This window comes from Leptonychotes weddellii, chromosome 1, assembly GCF_054177405.1.
Source record: "Leptonychotes weddellii isolate Sample4059 chromosome 1, ASM5417740v2, whole genome shotgun sequence".
NCBI classification, from domain to species: Eukaryota; Metazoa; Chordata; class Mammalia; order Carnivora; family Phocidae; genus Leptonychotes; species Leptonychotes weddellii.
In genome coordinates, this window is record NC_138369.1 from 31,480,480 (window position 1) to 31,499,487 (window position 19,008).

The 19,008-nt window shown below is 40.2% G+C and overlaps 1 protein-coding gene across 13 annotated transcripts in view; it reads left to right on the forward strand.

Moving 5' to 3' along the window:
• Positions 1-19,008, forward strand: part of MITF (melanocyte inducing transcription factor) — a 217,329-nt gene that overhangs the window by 74,068 nt on the left and 124,253 nt on the right. For 2 of the 13 annotated variants that reach the window (XM_081820638.1, XM_081820648.1), the window contains exon 1: positions 15,103-16,276. The exons of 9 other annotated variants lie outside the window; for them this stretch is intronic. Coding sequence is in view for 2 of the 4 variants with exons in the window: in XM_081820608.1 (XP_081676734.1) it covers positions 16,264-16,276 (13 nt within the window). In the remaining 2 variants the exon portion in view is untranslated. Of the gene's footprint in view, positions 1-15,099; positions 16,277-19,008 lie in introns of those variants that run through there. 2 more of the 13 variants (XM_081820608.1, XM_081820614.1) reach the window with 2 other exon arrangements.

Below are 19,008 nucleotides of genomic sequence, written 5' to 3' on the forward strand. Positions count from 1 at the left end.
TGAGCTTTTGACTTACATATTCTTGTTGGCTAGTTAAAAAGCATTAATGGAAGGTACTGGATTTAAATAAAACACAAATATTTTTGTGACTATTTTCATAAAACATAAAAGAGGATTTGGGGTCAGAGGTATATTTTAAAGTCAGAGAAGTAGTGTTTACTCACAAGGGAAGCACTGTTAGAATCCATTGGCATTGATAGGCTAGTTTTCTTTAAATAAATTAATTAAAACATTTCTTACAAGTAGCACATGGTATGGAAAAAAATCAAAGGAGAGTGTTTAAAATAAAAAGCAGCACTTGTCAGTTCCACTTTTCCTTAATCCTATCTGATTAATAGGTTGAAATTTCAATAAGAGGATTCATTCACCTTCAAGAAGAAAAAAAAAAGTAAACGTTTATATATTAGAACCATATAATGGCTTAAGAAAAGCAGCTATCATTCAGTTGAAGGGAGGATGGGAATAAAGCTTCACACTGAAGGGACTTTTTAAGTCACGATTTGTTTTTTTTTAAATGCCATATAAAGGGTGCAGTGTCTCCTCCAGTGTTAGCTTATGTTTCCTGTAACCTTCTTCCTCAAAGGCCCATCCTAAAAAAGGTTCAGCCTTGCTTTTTTTTTTCTCTTTCAAAGACAGTATCTCAAAAATGGTACTAATTTAAGCCCTGCTAAAATGTCCAGATGCAGCACCTGGGAAAAATGGGGTTCAGAAGTTCAGAATTTGAAACTGCTTAAGCTAGGAGAATCTTCTTGCTGTCATTGCAGGAAGTTGGTAACTTCTTTCGGGTGGGCATTGTTCCATTATAACAGATGGCCCCAAGTGTGGACGTGCCAGAGAGTGAAGCCCGAGTGTGAACTTGTCCAAGAAGTTGAAACACTTCTCAGAATATCTGCTCCCGATGATAGCCATGTCATTGCAACTGGGTTGGAAGAGCAAGCTCAAGGAAGCATAAAAGAATCTTTAAGAGCTTTGTCGTCCAGTATGGTAGCACTAGGCACATGGGGCTGTTGAGCACTTGAAATGTGACTAGTCCAAACTGAGATGTGCTGTGAGTGTAACATGCACATCAGGTTTCATAAACTTAGTATAAAAAATAATGTATGTGTATAACAAAAAAATAATGTAAAATATCTGGTTACTGTTTTTAATATTGGTTAATGTTGAAACAATATTTTGGGCACACTAGGTTAAAGAAGATACATTAATTTCTCCTGTTTTATTTTGCTTTTCTTTCTAAAAACAGCCACAAGAAAATTTAAATTTATGTATGTGTCAAGCTTTATATTTCTATTGGACAGTGGTGTTTGTAGGAGAATCTTTACCAGGGATGTCCTGGGAAGCTTTGTCCAACTTTGATTTGACTGTTTATTCTGAAATATGTTAGGTCCAATACAGAATTAAAATCTTGGAATTTCTAAGTTAGTTTCTTAGTAGCTCGCAGTTTAAATGTAGCAATAAAAGCAAGAGTAGGATTTTTTTTTTAGTTGTAAAAGAAATTTCTAGAAACTAAGAGCTTTGCAGAGCTAAAAATTCATTCTCATTGTTTTATTTTTAAGCTCTATTTTAAGTTTCTGCCAGAACAAAAATGTTCAGTCCCTTTTGGGTTCTGATGGCCTGGTAAAACTTCTTTGTAAACCCAGGGGATGTGATAGAATTGGCACAGGAGAAAATTAATTTGGTTGGGATCCATGAATGGAATGGAGGTAATGAGCAAAGCTTGCAAGAGTCCATGTAATCAGTCATTGCAGAGGTTTTGCTGCAAAGCTAGGTTGCCCAGCACCCTCCACTGTGGGCAGCATCATGTCAAGATACCTTCCTAGAGAACCCCCACCCCCAACTCTCATGTAAAAAGAGAAAAGTGTAAACATACACATAGAATATGTACGTAATTATAGGCCACATATACACATCCAGTAACATTGCTTGGCGTTGATTCTTGTGTGTGTGTATGTGTTTTTCTGGAAAAAAGTTAAATGGGTTTTCCACGATTTTTTTTTTTCTTTCAGCCTAGTTGTAGGATATTTTCCAACCCCACTTTTTTCCAGTAACTTAAACTCAAAACTCATAGCAGTGAGGCACTTTCTTGTCAAAGGTGAGTCAAAAACAGGAACCTTTTAATTCTGTCACATGATGCCGGATTTCAGAAAATAGTTAATAGCAAGGAGTTCTTCACCGCACCTCCCCCCCATCCCCCTTCAGTCGTCAGATTCTTAGCTGCTTGACTTCTTCACCATTGCTAAAGCCAGGAATTCAGAAGTGTAGGTCGGATATTCTCCGTAGAAAATGCATTCAGGAGCGTGCACATTACACGGGTTATAAATAGTATCTGCCCTGACAATGCTGGAATTTTCTCAGCTTCTGGAGACATTGAAGTCTTTGTTTTGTGGGTCGCTGCCCTCTCCCCCACCCCGATGCTTGAGTCATAAAGCCTGAAAAACTAATGAGGCTGCTGAAACTTAAAATCTAATTGCTAAGATGTATGAGAAACAATGAGAGGTGGCGTAGACCATACCTAAGCTTGGATGCAAGGCAGCTTCTTGGCTGCTGTTGTCCTGCGACCTGCTCACTTTGCATTTTCCTGTTTCAGGACCTTGACTTTATTTTTTTCCATCAGTAGCATCCAATTAGATTTGGATTGAAAAAACTTAAACCCTAAGTAGATAGTCATTGAGGCTAATTTTAGATCCTGAATTCCCCATTTAGAATAGAAAAAAAAAAATCTATCCATGAAAACAAAAGTACAAGCCAGCTTTTCTTGATATTGTGTGTATGTGTATTTGAAAATGTTGGCCTTATATTGAGTTTATATGGGATTGTGTACAGTAGGGGTTAGTAAACTGTAATTGGCATCCAGCTTGCCACCTGTTCCATGTATAGCCATAGAACTAAAAATGGTTTTACAATTAATAGTTGTTTTTGGGGCACCTGGGTGGCTCAGTCGGTTAAGCATCTGCCTTCGGCTCAGGTCATGATCCCAGGGTCCTGGGATCGAGTCCTGCATCCGGCTCTCTGCTCAGTGGGGAGCCTGCTTCTCCCTCTGCCTGCCGCTCTGCCTACTTGTGCTCTCTCTCTCTCTTTATAAAATCTTTAGGAAAAAAAAAACATAGTTGTTTTCAACCATTTAAAGTTAAACAAGACAAAACACATGCAACAGACACCATATGTGGCCCACCAAGCCAAAGGCATACCTGGCCCTTTACTTCAATAGTTTGCTGACCCTTGGTTTAGAATGTTTGCTGTGCGACACTTGATACTTGGTATGTGATCAAATAAAAAGTTCCTTTCTTGGATTTTTTTTTTTTTAATTCACCCAACAAATATTTCTTGAGTATTTGTTCTGTTCCTACCATTGTCCTAGATATGGGGGGAAATAAAGTAAACAAAAACAAAAAAAACCTCCCATCTCTACCTTCACAGAGCTTACATTTCTGTGGAGAGGAAAAAAAAAGACAAACCCTGACCAAATCAAATGGAAAAATAAGAAACTGAAAAGTGAAGTGCTGGGAAGACAAAGCAGCCGAGGAGTGTGAGATAGGGAATAATGCCAGAGGCAGTTTTATGCATTTCACCCTCCCTTATGCTTCCCTTGGACTGTGCTGTGAAGTGGTGACTAAGTTATTTTCCAGATTTTGAATTCACCCCCCACACGCCCACACACAAACACAAGAAAACACTTGTTTGCTTTTCCCTGTGATTTCCTTATTTTCTCTGTTACTTTATTCCCAAAGTTGCTTTTTTGCCCCAGCTGAAATTCCTTATTCAGCCCGGGCTTACGGAAGCCTTCAGGTGAGTGCTCACCAGGTCTGTTTATTTCCATCCTCTTGTTTTTCAGTCAGCTTTTCTGTGTCCTTCTCCTTCAGGTTCACTCCTTGTATGTAGCATATAATTTGGGTTTTGAACTTCAGTCTCTTAGGCTTTTTCCTCCCCCTCTCTTCTGGAGATAATGGATTATGATTATTTTATTTATTTTTTTTTAGCATCAGCGTCTTTCCCCACATCTGAGTTTCTCTGTAAAGTCTGCATTTTGTGATCTTTACCTAAGTGAACTTTGGCAAATGTTTGTTCCCTTCATTTTGGATCTTCCCTGTTATTGGAATCCTTTGTGACTCTACCTGATCATTAATCCTGGTCTCCTGAGCATATGAGTAGTTGAGTATGATTTCTTCTCTGGTTTAAAATATGCCCTCTAGCCTGCATTTTGGTTCGCAGAATGACCAGGGCTTGGACAAAAGGCCATGGCTGACACATATACAGGCCTGAAATTATCTCGTTACAAAACAGTTGCCGCATTCATGTAAATGGCTAAGCAAAGGTCAAAATATGAGCAACATTATTTATGGCTCAGTGAGCGATTTGTTATTCAAAGCCTGTCATCTTTTGTCAGAGACTGGTATTCTCAACGTCTGTGCCAGGCGAAGGACCATCTATGAAGTGATTTAGTACAAACTCAGAACACAGTTAAGAAGGAGACAATTTGATGTATTCCAGGAAACAAAAAGCCTGCACTTGACCCAGTAGTGCTGTTCTCTGTGCTACTGTCAGACTTGGTTGCCTCTTGACCCGAGAGTTTTCCTCCCCCTAAATCAGGTTTGGCATCTGTAGCCGGGGTAGTACTCACAGGATCAAGTTAATATTAGTGGCATGCCTGCAGCGTGTTGGCTTATTAGAACTTACTGCAGTTGCTTGCTGTGGTCTGTGCTGGATATCAACTTATTGCCTTTCGGGTCCAGATTCACACTCTCTTACCCGCTCTGTGAAAATGGATCAGCACTCTGAATGTTCTTCCTCTGCCAGTTGGCATGATGTTAAACATTGTCCGGAGAGCGCTCTGGAGAGACATTGGAGGAGGAAGTTTTCCTTCCCGCTTCTGCAGCTCCTGACTATTGCAGCATGAGAGACATTGCCAGGGCTTGTTTCCTACAGGGCCTGTGCCTTTTCCATCCCCCAGCTCCTACAGCATGGGTGCTTCTGCAGCACCAGGCTCCCGTAATGCGTGCTGGCCGGGGCTGCTTCCAGTAGCCAGCCGCTTTCTCTGGCCTCCCTACTTCGGTGGTTTTGGAGCAGTGTGCCTCTGTTGAACCACTTCTCTGTAAACAGCTTTCCCTGGCACCCTAGAGGATGGATTTCCAGTAAGTTCCACACATGCAATATCACAGTGAATTCCCTGCCATGCAGTGAGCACAGTGGCCCTTGATCTCAGCCCTGGGGAGGAAGGCTCTCCCTTGGGCACTGTGTCTCAGCTCTAGGGATATGGCTGCTCCATATATTATTGCCATTCTTACATTCTTTAGGGTTCTATTTACTTCTTTCTTTTTTAAGATTTTATTTATTTGAGAGAGAGTGAGCAAGCATGAGTGGGGGGAGGGGGGGGAGGCGGGGAGGAGCAGAGGGAAGGAGAGAAGCAGGCTCCCCACTGAGCAGGGAGCCCGATGCAGGCCTCTATCCCAGGACCCGCTGGGATCAGGACCTGAGCTGAAGACAGACGCTAACCGACTGAGCCACCCAGGCGCCCTTTGTATTGACTTCTTACCGGCTAATTCCCTGTTACAGTTAAGAATTCCTTATATTAAACTTTCCCTGTTTAAATTACTGTGTAGTTTCTCTCTCCTGATTGGACCCTGACTAATACGGGGTACCATCAATAGATTTAGGTTCTTTGCTTGCATTGCAAAAGCATGTAGGTAAGAAGTGTCTAACGGATTTGTACAAAGGAGCATGAAATAAGAGTGCATAGGCTATTATATATTTCTCTGCATTCTTCTGATCACATGAACAGATCTTATGAAATTCTGGAAATTTGCAATTATCTGTAGTAAGGGAGGAGGTTAGTGGTTCTCATGGTCCTAGAATAAAATATCCATGAAAGATTTTGTGTGATAAATTGGCCATTCTGTTTTTCATGGGAACTTTAGAATATGTGAGCAAGGCTGCTGATGGGACCCAGTTGGTGAGTGGTAATTCTGTTTTTGGGGGTCGTCTGCAGAGCAGTGCAGATGTACATTGATAATCAAGTGTTGATTAGATAGATGTACATGTCAGGTTTGTTTCCTTCTACCCTAGAATCATGTGATAGGGTTGCAAGCGGTTGCTCTTTTCTTCCCCTTTTCTGTGTGAATGCTGCAGCAATGTGATAATGGCAAATGTAGGACGCAAAAAAAAAAAAAGAAAGAAAAGAAAAGACCAGAATGAGGTGCCTTGACGATTATCTGGTCTGATCCCTTCAGTTTTCTAATGGGGAAGCTGGCTAAGGTGAGGTAAAATGGCTGGCTCTAGAGTATGCACCTAGTTAGAGAACAAAAGAATACACTAAAATTTTTTGATTCCTAGCCAGTTGTTTTATCCTAACTCCCACCTATTAACTTTTAAATCTCTAGTGTTTTATTTTTTGCCTTTGTTCTTAAAATTTATAAAGCTTGAGAAAATATAGTATGTGCTTTATTAAAGAATATTTGAGTCTAAATACATTAAAAGGACAAACCAGAAAATGCCTTGAGTAGGTGCTCATTTTTTTAATTTGAAAAATACTTCATTGAAGTGTAACATATGTAGAGGAAAGGGCATTCATTGTAAGTGTATCGCATTGACGAATTTTTTGTAAGTTGGCCTCCTGTTTACCAGCACTCAGACCAATTAACAGAATGTAACCTGCACTCCATATACTCCCTTCTTGTGCCCTTTGGTTGCTGTCTCCCAAAGGTAGCCACCATCCTGGCTCCTAACAGCTTTCGTTAATTCTGCCTGCTTTGTACCTTTTAGAAACGGAATATCGTATAGTCATATAATAGGTACTCATCTGTGCCTGGCCTCCATTAATCATGATTATATTTGTGAAATTCATCCATGTTACTGTGGTTGTAGTTGTAGTTCATTCATTTTCATTGCTATATAGTATTTAATTATATGAACCTTTTGGGATTTATTTATCCAGCCTACTGTTGATGGGCATTTTCTAGTTTGGGGTGTTTACAAGTAGTGCACCTATGAACATTTGTCATTATTGTTATTTTTTAGGTGTTTGGACATTGGAAGACTGCCAACTGTGAGGTTAAGGGCATAAGCTTGGTATTGGACAAACCATTAATTGTGTGTGATCTTGGTCAAGTTTTTTTTACCTCCTTGAGCCTGTCTCCGTGTTTGTAATGGACATAAGAATTCCAGTCTTGCAGGGCTTTGGAAAGAAATGAATGAAACGATGGATGGTTTTCATAGTGCTTGACATATATAATAAGTACTGAAAGAATGGAAGTTGCTATTGTTTTTTAAATTAAACTTTTGTAAATTATAACAAAGCATCCACATAACTTACTCTTTGCATTCTATTGCTAGGATGCAGTGTTTTTTTTTTCCCCACAGAGGTTGCACAGACTTTCTTCAAATCTTTCTCTTCTCTCTCCCTGCCTCCATGCCATACTTGTTACCTGCCTGTTATAATCCAGGTATAGGGGCAGAGATTTAGAGTTTTTATAAGACTTTATTCATTACTAAGCTATCTTCTCAGTTTTTGCCATAGGGTTCACCATTACAATGCTATTCACTTATGTTTTCTCCTATTTTGCTTTTAATCAGCTCACTTTCTTTTACTCTACTTTGTCCAAAGATGCAAAATCCTTGGAGTAAGGGATTTGTAGCAGTATTTTGAGAGTTTGTCATTTACCGTCAAACACATGTCACGTGCCATCACTGCATATTACACTTTTGGAAATATTCCACTAAGCATGGGCCTTGCTTGTTGGAATTCCTGGTCTGTGGATAGAGGAGGACAACTGAGCAAATAGCCCCATGTCTTAAATTTTGCTGGTGTCCTTACTTATTACCACTGTCTTGGCTCACCTCCTCCTTACCTCACACCAGCCTCTGAATGCACATATTGCTCTTCTTCAGCTTTTCACTAGTATAATCTATGCTACCTGTAGTTGATGGGATTGTCCTTCTCCAGACCTGCGACTGTCAGCTATTCCCATAGTAAGAGCTTAAGAAAACTCCACTTTACCATTAAGTCTTCAACACACACCACGTACAGGCTTTTCTCCTAAAGACATGTCATTGTATCCGTCAGCAGCGGCCAAGTTTTGCTGCGTTAACAAAGCCCTGCAAAATTTTAGGGACTTAAAAAAAAACTCAGTTGACAGTGGCTATGGTCTGGGTCTCTTTCCTTCTGAAGCTAATGCGTAAAGAGCAGCACCTATTTGGGACATATTTGTCTTGAACAGAAGGAAAAGGGAAATAGTGGAATCACACATGGCTCTTAGAACTTCCCCAGGAAGTGGCGCATGTCATGTCACTTGTATGCATGTTTCATTGGCCATAAGACGTCAGTGGCAAAGCCTGGTACCAGTGGGAGGGAAATGGAATCTTCCTGGAAGGAGCAGTCAGTAGGAAGGAACTTGGCAAGAAGGGGCAGCAGAGTCATTGCTTTGGTAGATAGGGTCTCTGGCATATAATTCCCAATTTGTTGGCAGCCTGAAAGAAATGGGGAATCACAATTTCCTTCTCTCATTTAGTAAATATTGACTCCTTCTGCCAAATGATGTGATAGAAGCTCTGTGAAGCTTGAAGGCTGTGGTCTTGAGTCCTGCTTCTAGAAAACTCATGCTATAAATATAATCAAGAATATCCTCACTTTTATTTACAGTTGGCCTAAAGCCAAGATTACTTGCATGAGTACTAGGTAATAAGTCAGTCAGTCCTTATTGACTCCTTGCACGGCCTCAAGCATGCTTTTCTCTAGAATGCATGTTTAACTTGGACTTTGAGGAAAATCATGAACTCATCCCGACTTAAGAAAGCTTTGTGAATGACTAGAGCTTTCAGCATTATGTTTATGTAGTTTCAAAGGTTGTATTATTATTATTATTTTTTTTTAGATGAAGGATGATTTAAGAAGATTAGGTAGCATCCTCATTAATCTGGAGCTATTTTAATGAAAACAAAAAGGGCAACCTGCTTCCCTCTTAGAATGTCATATGTTAGGTTTATTTATAAATTATTTTTAATCAAATTTTATTTAGATTGGATAGGATAATTTTCAAGTAGAGAATGCTAACTAACCTAGAATAAGGAAAGGAAAACACTTTTGTCCAAGTGAACATAATTTTAATAGCATTTTAAAAACCTCATCATACTAGTTTACATAATAAATATGTTTTTATAAAGCTGCAGATACATAAATATAGAAGATAAATATATAAAGATTACATTTTGCAAATGGATTAAAATCACCATGGTATTTAGGTACATAAAGTCAATCTTATGATAATTATTTTACTAAATGTGGGATCTGTTATAAAATGAACAATCTGATCCTAATTTCTCTTATTTAAATCTTGGGATGATTTGAAGTAGGGCTTAATCCATATATTAACATATTCTTGGAGTCTGATCTTATGAGCATCGTGAACTTGATAGTTGAAATAAATATTTGACAGAAATTTAATAGGTAGAAGAATTTTTTTATTATCAGCTGGAGAGCAAAAATATTTGCATCTGCATTGAATACTGGACTTCCTAATGTGCGTGCACACACACGTGTGTGTATAGATGTGTGTATGATCGAAGACTCATGCTCTTCTAAGTGTGACCCATGAGCTGGACTGGTTCATGAGCTGTGTGTTGCTGGTTTGCAGTAATTTAAGAACAGAAACTGAGAGTGTTTAGAAATGTCTATAGCAATTGAACAGAGTAATTTTAGGTCTGTTGAATCTGATACAAACTTGGATTTGCATATCTGTGTGTGTGTTTTGTTTTTCTTTTTGTTTGTCTAAGAATTCATTTTTATTTTGCTTTTTACAAAAGTATTGGGCTGTGATGTATTTGGGAAAACAGACAAACTGGTGACACGATTGGTTTGAGAACCATTGGTGAAAAGCCTCTATCACTGTGGCAGAAAGGTGGTATAATTTCTAATATTCCATAGACATGCTTTATGACATGGAGTACTGTGGGTCTTATAGCATATGGGCTTTTCTAATCCCTGATTTAGCCATATTCCCTACCCTTTCCAGCATAACTGTTCTGTGCGTCTCATGGTGACATTTTGATCCGCTTATTTCCTGGAATGATTTGCAAAGAAGTAATTCTTTGGGTTTATGCATTCATTCAGCCATCATTTAATGAGCATCTCTTGTGTGCCAGGTACTTTTCTAAGCATTGGGAGTTCAGAGGTAACAAAACAGATGTATAATCATGCTCTCTTAGCTTATATGAAAAGAATTAAAATATATAAATATGTTTATAATCACACACACATGTATGTATACACGCACATGGACTGTGAGGTGGTTGATTGGTTCCAGGTGTCATCCAGTTGCACTTGGGCTTCTGATGCATACTTTCCCCTACTTGGATATTAAGATCACTCTTGATGTAGCTTTGTGTCTGAATGCTATGGCTGGCAAAGTAAGAGTCCCCAGGTGACAGATGTGGATGGCTTCCCTTAGGGCCATTGAGGCTTTTGAGTGTGGCCTCCCCAGATTGGTGAGGACGGTGGAGCAAATAAAACCTCAGAGACTGGAGGAGCTTGTTCACTGTCCTGAATCGCTGTCCCCTTTTGGGATGCCATTAAATGGGGTTCATATCGAGTGCATTTCTTTGGTCCAGCAGGAGGAACTATGATCTTCTGCAGGACCGTGTTCCAATCCTGGGAGTCCAGGATGAAGCACCGGGGAGGTGTTAACACTCTGAAATTAGAGCAGCATTTTGTATATGTGCATTTTTCTGGGGTAAGTGCCCCAACTTCCATCAGCTTCTGCAAGTGATTTGTGACCCCTAAGGCTGAAGAATCATTGGTCAACAGGGGCCTGCAGCGCCATTTGTAGTTTGGCCCCTATTATTTAATCTGATTTTATCTCCTCTTATTTTGTTCCTTGGGGTTTTCTGCAGTGACTAGACTGGCCTCCTCACGGCTGCTGCAGCATGCCTGGCACAGTCCCATCTGGAATGCTTGGTCTCCAACCATCCCCAGAATTCATCTCCTCGCCTCCTTGAAGCCTTTGTTCAGATGTCACCCTCTGGGCTTACCCTGACTACCATATTTAAAATTGCATCCGTTTCCTGCCCATATCTTGGTCCTTTTGATGCTTCTTGCTCTGCTTTACTTGTACTCCTTTAACATCTTTTGTGGCTTAGTTATTTATGGAGTTTATTGTCCACGGATGCTGTACAGGGATTTTTGCCTCTTGGTCACTGCTATATCTTGGGCAACTTGAACAATGTCCAGCACACAGTAGGTGTTCATTCATTAAATATTTGATGAATAAATGAATGAATTTGGGATCTGACTCTCCCTTTCAGAGTGTACAATATGGAGCTTAAATTTGGCCAGTTCAGCTGAGGTTCCTCATGTTGCCCTGTGTGTACTCCATCCCTTAGGTTATGGTTTCATGAATCTTAGTTCTTGTGTTGCCATAAATTGGCTTTTAGTGCATCTCTTTATTTTTCTTTCCAAGTTTTGAATATTCCCATGAGACGCTTTCATCTTTTTCTTGCTGATTCTTTGCTGTTTGTTTAATCTTACTTGACCCTAGGCTCTCGAAGCATTCACAGATAGGATCTTAGGCAAGTTAGCATCCCCTGGCTTCCTCATCTGTAAAATGGGAATGATCATTTATATAACCTTGCAAGGTTGCTGTGAGGGTGAAATGAGATGAGACTTGTTAAGTGGATTAGACAGGGCCTGGCCTAAATATTGGTTGCAATAACGCTGATGAAGATGTGTCTTATGGCTCAGCATAATGTCTAGCATATGGCAGACACAGAGCAAGTGGGAATTGTTACAGTTATTATGTTTTTTCCCACCCATGATTACCACCACCCATGATACAGTTCCAGATGATCATCGGAGAGTGGGGCATTAGCAGGAAACTGTGGAGGAGATTAAGGGTTGTCTTCCTTTCCCTTCCCATCCCTTCCTCGACCTCCACCCCCACCTCTTCCTCTTCCATGCTGGGAAGCAACTGTTTTTCTCCCTTGCTGTGCACTGGAAGACCTTTCAGGTTTGAAACTTCTTCTTTGCTGTGCAGTGTGATGGTGGGTGTCACCATCATGTAGCACTCAGCCTTTTGTGCAACATTCTATTTGAATAGATAGCGATAGTTAACTAGCGTGGTTCCTTGAGACGTATTTCCACACATGTATTTCACAACGATCACGATTTCTGGCCAAGGTTTAATTTTTTTGGAGGGCATTTCAAGGAGCTGCCTTCTAAATCTCTGAATGCCTGGGTTATTTGTTTTTTGTCTTTTTTCCCTCAGTGACAGGTTAGTAAAACTCCCCAGATTTGAATCTTACAATCAATCAGCAAAGGTTTATTAAGTATCTGTATATGGAGAACTTTTTGAGCAGCAGAATGGCATGGTGAAAGTTGAGTTTTAGAAAGATTAACCTGGGGACTGTGCATAATTGGTGGAGGGGGTGTTGCAAATCCAGCAGAGAAAGGAGGGGTGGGTATCGTGTGGGAATTGGTTAGAATCAGAATTGCAACAGCGCCATTGGCCGTGGAAGCCAGGGCGGGACATGGGGTATACATATGTTCCGCTTTCTTAAGCACTGCCAAACAGTCTCCCAAAGCAGTTGTCCCAGTTTACACTTCCACCAGCAGTGTCTGAGTGTTCTGGAAGCTCCCCATTCTTGCCAACGCTTGGTCACTATCGCTGCATAACAAATCCTGTTAAAATATAGTGATTGAAAAAAAATAACTTTCATGTTATTATCTGTTGTGGTCTCTGTGGGTCAGGCATTCAGGAGGACTGGACTGGGAAGTTCTGGCTTGGGGTTTTTCATGACATTTTATTTATTTATTTATTTTTAATGATTTTATTTATTTATTTGACAGAGACAAAGCGAGAGAAGGAACACAAGCAGGGGGGATGGGAGAGGGAGAAGCAGGCTTCCCGCTGAGCAAGGAGCCCGATGCGGGGCTCGATCCCAGGACCCTGGGATCATGACCTGAGCCGAAGGCAGACGCTTAACAACTGAGCCACCCAGGCGCCCCTTTCATGACGTTTTAGACTGAGGGTGGCTGCTATACCTTCGGAAGCGGAAGACTTTGGTGGTCAATTTAAACCCCTTCTTAGCATCTTTCTGCACCCCACAGGGTCAAGGTCGATGTAGGGTGAGCAAGAGAGATAGAAGTCCTAGTTCTGCTAAAGATTGAAGTGAACATCTACTGTGTGCTAGGCCTTGTGCAGGATCTTCTGCTATTCTGTGAAGTTTTTTATTTCCTTCAGCATGATCTTCCTTTCAGATTCAACTTCCTAGACAAGCCTTTCCTTAATAATCCTGTTAATTAAATATACTTTCCTCTTTATTTCCATCATATTGCTCAATTTATCACCTTTGTAGCTCTTTTCTCTATTTACATTGTGTAGTTGTGCCTATTTGTTACTTGTCTACCTGCCTTCTCTCAACCCCCAGTACTGGACTGAGGGTCCATGGCAACAAGGACTCTGCCTCTTTGGCGCACTGTTCTTTACTGAGATGAAATATAGGATAGATGAAATATAGGGCACCAGAGAAATTTGAATTTTAGAGCAAAACAAATGATATTTTAATATATGTAAGTTCCTAATATAGGGCATTTTAAAGTAGAAGTATATCCCAAATGTGGGACTTGCTTATACTAGGTATTATTTGTGGTTTATTTGAAACAAATTCAGTTTGGTGGCTGATAGTTTTATTTGCTACATCTGGCCACCCTAGTACCTGATATTTAGCACAGTGTGTATTACATAATAGAAGCTCAACAAAGTGTTTGGCAGAATGAATGATTGAATAAATGAAAGAGCTCATTTCTTTTTCAGGACCAGTTTTGCAAGGTGGATGTTATTACTTTACAGATAGGGAAATTGCTCTTGGACTAAACTAATCAGCTTGCCCATGCTCTCAGAGACAGTTGGCATAGGGTGGGAATATGAGCCAAATTTTGAAAGCTGCTCTCTTTGGCTTTCAGTTATCTTTCTTTTCTTTTCACTACATCATGCTGCCTTGCCTTGTTAAAAGAGATTTCCTCCTTGTAGCAGTCACATTTCTTCACTGTATTAACAAACTAAACTCTGTTTAGTTGAAGTAGAAAGAGAGTTTATTATCGAATATTCAGGAGCCTCTGGCCCCTGGGAGGCCAGTGAAGCAGCTTGGGACTGAGTAGTGAGGAGCCATACCCCAGCACACCATAGAACCGATCCAGTGAGGACACTGATGTAGCTGCTTCTGGGTGTAGACACTAGCTTGCACCATTGACCCAGCTAGCACAGACCATTAAACCACACAGCCAAACCCCACACTCCTACACCTTCCAGATGTAGCTGCTTCTTTCCTCACTGGAGTACAGTTCTGCACATTCTGATCCAGGTACATCTGATCGCTGAAACAGAAGGCCCATGTCTCATCCTAACTGCAAGGGAGTCTCGGAAATTGAGGACTTGGCTTCCACTGTGGAAGCTATCTCTGTCTCTCTCTGAACTCATAGGAAGGGGAATTCTCCAAGGGCATCTGGGTGGCTCAGTCGGTTAAGCATCCGACTCCTGATTTTGGCTCAGGTCATGATCTCAGGGTCCTGAGATTGAGCCCTTGTCAGGCTCCATGCTCAGCTGCGAGTCTGCTTGAGATTCTCTCTCTCTGCCCCTCCCCCCACTTGCTCACACTCTCTAAAAAAAAAAAAAAAAAATCTGGGACGTCTGGGTGGCTCATTTGGTTAAGCAGCTTGCCTTCAGCTCAGGTCATAATCCCACGGTCCTGGGATCGAGCCCCACATCAGGCTTCCTGCTCGGCCGGGAGCCTGCTTCTCCCTCCGCCTGCAGCTCTCCCTGCTTGTACTTGCTCTCTCTCTCTCTACCTCTCTCTGACAAATAAGTAAATAAAACCTTTAAAAAAAATAAAAATAAAAATAAAATAAGTCTTTAAAAAAAAAAAAAAAGGAGGGGAATTCTCCGAAACACAGGGAGTATCTTAAAAGGTGCTAGGTAGCCTGAAAGATAATACATATCCACCTAACACTTCCTTTGAACTTTGGTAGCACAGTGCCTTCTAATTTTTTAAAACAGGTATTACTTTTGACCTGGAATGAAAACAGGAATTACCTTTGCTTTGATATTTTTAATCTGCCCATAGGGTCCTGAGTCTGTACTCCCTGGAGGCACTTGATACATTAGTGAATAAAAACTCAATTCTCTGTGTGGTGGGATTTTACAGGTGACTTTAACTTTATTCATGTATATTTTTCTAATTTCCTGTAATGAACATTTGGAATAAAAAGAAAGTCTTGAAAATTTGGTAAGTAGCTGGGGGAAAAGCTATGGGTTTGAAGTCCCTTATCCTCAATTCTGAAATCCAAAAGTCTCTGAATATTGAAGATTTTTTTTTTTTTTACTTCATTTGGCAGAATTACCTGACCTGAAATGACACGAGGCTATTTAAAGTCTTTATTATCTCACTTAGTGGAATATTCATGTTTCCCGGCAGAAATATTGATGTACTTGATTATGAGCTGTTGCCCCATCTCACTGGGGATATTATACTGTGTATGTACTGTTACCTTTATAAAATCTAGAAAATTCTGATGTCCAAGAGCTGTCAGTCCCCAAGAGTTTGTGTGAATACACATGTATAATATCTAAGTAGAAATTTGTGGAATGATTTATTAAAAGCTTTTGACAGTGATTACCTCTCAGAGCAGGGATTGGTTGGGGAATCAGTGGGGGATGAATTTATGCTTCCCATTGTTCGGATTTCTAATAATTATTATGATAAAATAATTGCCTTTCTCAATGAAAAAAAAAGTAGAATTGGCTGGAGGTTTTATTTATTTGGGGAAATAGTGGTAATATTAATTTTAAAAGATAGTTTGTCACGCAGGCTGTGCCTTTACGTCTGAGTTCAGCACTACCCACTGCTGACAAGGACCAAGAGAAAGTTAGGAACACACCAGGCAACCTACTGCCTTTTGGGAGATGTGTGCATGCTTTAGGGGCAGGGAATTTGCATCAGCAAAAAGCACTAATTTCGCTTAGAAAAATAAAATAAAGGCACTCAAAAATGTGATGAGTAAATGAAACTACTGTTATGAGTGATGGGTTTGGCATGTTTTACGAAGTCTGAACGATTACTCATCCACTGTACATTTGCAGAAGTTCTTTAACAAAAGCCAGATGCATACGTAGTAGCAGGGGTTAGTAGGTGGATGAGAGGATTAAACCCAGCGAGTTTTTGGAGCACTGGTTTGTAGCTGTTTTTGGCTTGTCAACAGGCTCCTTTTCTGAGTCAGCCTATAGGATGGCTTCCCAGGGTAAGTCTGATTTTGCTTTTCTGGGTTTAAAATATAAGTGGTGAAGGAGGTCTGACGAGTTGCCTTTTTTTTTTGCACTGGATTCTGTAAATCAACAGAGCCTGTATTTCTTCTGCGAGAAAGACATTTATCCTATTCCAGCATATTCTAGTGTTCCTGCTGCTGATTTTTATAGCTTTGCCTAACCTCCCCCTAAGTTTGAAAGTGGAATGCCCAAGTGCTGAAAGAATTTGCAAGGGGAATTGCAAAGGTCATATATGTAAGTTCTGCGGCAGGCGGCTGGCTTGAGGAGAGCAATGTGATTGAGCCGGAGCCCTTTGTGACCCTTTCTCTTAAAGAGGATGTTTCCAATAAATTAGTGTAGCACATTTTATGTGCTTGTTTATGACCTTAAAAATGGTTTAGCTATTGCTGAGTGGCCATTACTGATGCTTTATGACATGTTATAATGGTTTCAACCTGCACTTTTTTTTGGATTAAAACAATGTCATGCATCAGTCGATGTGAAGTTCATTTTTTTTTTTTTTCTCTTAAAGGGACTGGGGGGAACATTCAACATTAGAATAAGTCCCTGGATTCTAACCCCAGAGAATGTTGGTTCTCGAGGTCAGAATAAGTGAGGATTCGCCAAGCTCTTACAAATGAGCTTTGTAGTAATTGCTGTTGAAATTATAAAAACAGTGCTTTTCCCACTGGATGTTAAATGCCCCTTTTCATTAGCTATAGTACGGGGAGCAAAAGCATGTGATTTTTTTTTTTTTTTTTTAATGTTTAACCATAGCTACTTTTAAAAGGCAGTTTTCATTTTGTGGCTGCTTTTTTCCTTCCGGTGCCTAGCCCAGTCGAGGACTTTATCTTCTTGTATCTTTTTAGGACACTCTGATGAATAATAGGGGTCTGCCTAGCTCTCTAAACGGAAGAGCATGCAGAGGAGCCTGGGCTGGAGGGTGTGGAAGAGCCCAGTTGCATCCTCGGCCAGCCAGGGATCAGAGGTACTGCCCTTCTCCCCATCGCCTTCAGCTTTCAGGCTGCCGGAGGTCACTGTGATGTGAGGGCTGGGGCATGTCGGTGGTGGCCGATAGCTTTTCTGAGTGGCAGTGACATCTCTGCGGGCTCAGAAGGGCCTTTGCCTCAAGATTTCTGTTCATTAATGTTCAGTACTCACGAAAGAGAAAATGGACCTTGCTCTAAATGTAGTCCTACCTCAGCAAAGACTGATACATAAAAATGAGTATATCAATTGATTTTTTTAAAAAAGGAAAACACTCACATTAGGAGACTGTAAAATAGACTTTAAAAATTAAAGCACCCATGTCCTTAGTGCTGTATGTGTCACCTAGAAATATCTATAGCCCGCAGAGTCTGAAGACCTCTGCTAAGGGCTCCATGAAGTTGGAGGAGGTTAATGGGGCTCATCTCTCCAGACCATCAGTAGTTCTTGAATATTTGGAGAAGGGGAGCAAAAGTTGCAGTAATCCAACTGGTCAGTTATTTAGGAATTTTTTTCCTGCTGGTAAAAGCAAGAATATATCATGGAATAGAATGTGAGATAAAGTCTGAGGCTGCAAAGAGACATCTCCTGTACTGATGGTGAATTCAGATCCTACTCCTAGGCCTTGCTTTCAGTCCTCTGGGCAAGGGTGTGTCTCCTGTGCTGTGAGGGGTGCTTTGGTGGAAAAGTTACAGGGTTCACTTTCACCCCTTTTCAAACACAGCCTTCCCAGGAATATATAAAACAAGGTGAATCATTGTGAGGTTTGAGAAAAGTTACAGCCCAGGGTGAGCTGGAACACTTCATCCATCATGTCACACACACAGGGAGGAATTGGGACTGAAGGCTTAACTACCTCCCCCCAAAATTGTTATAATAATAAGACAGTTGTCTTTTTCAATGAGAGAGGGACTGAAGGCTTAACTACCTTCCCCCCAAATTGTTATAATAATAAGACAATTGTCTTTTTCATTTCACGAGTAAAATGTGGTGGAGATTGGCACCTGAAGATGTAACCTTGTGACTTTTTCCAATGTTCCCTCCTATACCTGGATTGCAACTTGAACAGTGACTTAGCCAAGCACCTCTCCCCCCGCTTTTTAAGTGAAGAGTGAAATCATTTATCGATGATTTCCAAGAAAATTATTGTGTGTGTTAGGGATTATCTAGCCTCTTTTGATTTTGTCCTATTAGCCTCATTTCTTGGTGTTTATGAGCATTTCGTCACAGGGCAAGAGGGGATGAAATCCCAAACAGCTTTTTACTCCTAGTTGCTTGTTGCTAGTTAGGGAATTTAGCTTGAACAGATACAATGGCAAACATATTTCACATTTTGTAGGGGAGAAAATTCAAGAATATATATATTTGAGCCTGATCTTTGATTGATATATACATACATACATATACATATGCATGTATATATACATCTGTATCTGTCTGTATCTTGCACTTATATATCTGTATCTTCCATGTAATACATGCATATATTTATATGTATCTGAATCTTCCATGTAAAAAATATATATATATAGCACAGTCTTTGATACTTACACATATATACATATGTGTGTGTGTATCTATATCTTACACATAATTTACTAAACTCTTAAATCTATATTCACGAAAAAATCAAATCTTAAAATAATTCTGCTGGAAAAAATAAAGAGGGAAAATTAGTAGGCAGTCTTCATGAGACTTTAATGTGTGTATTTACTACTTAGAAATATTAAATGCAGCTTTG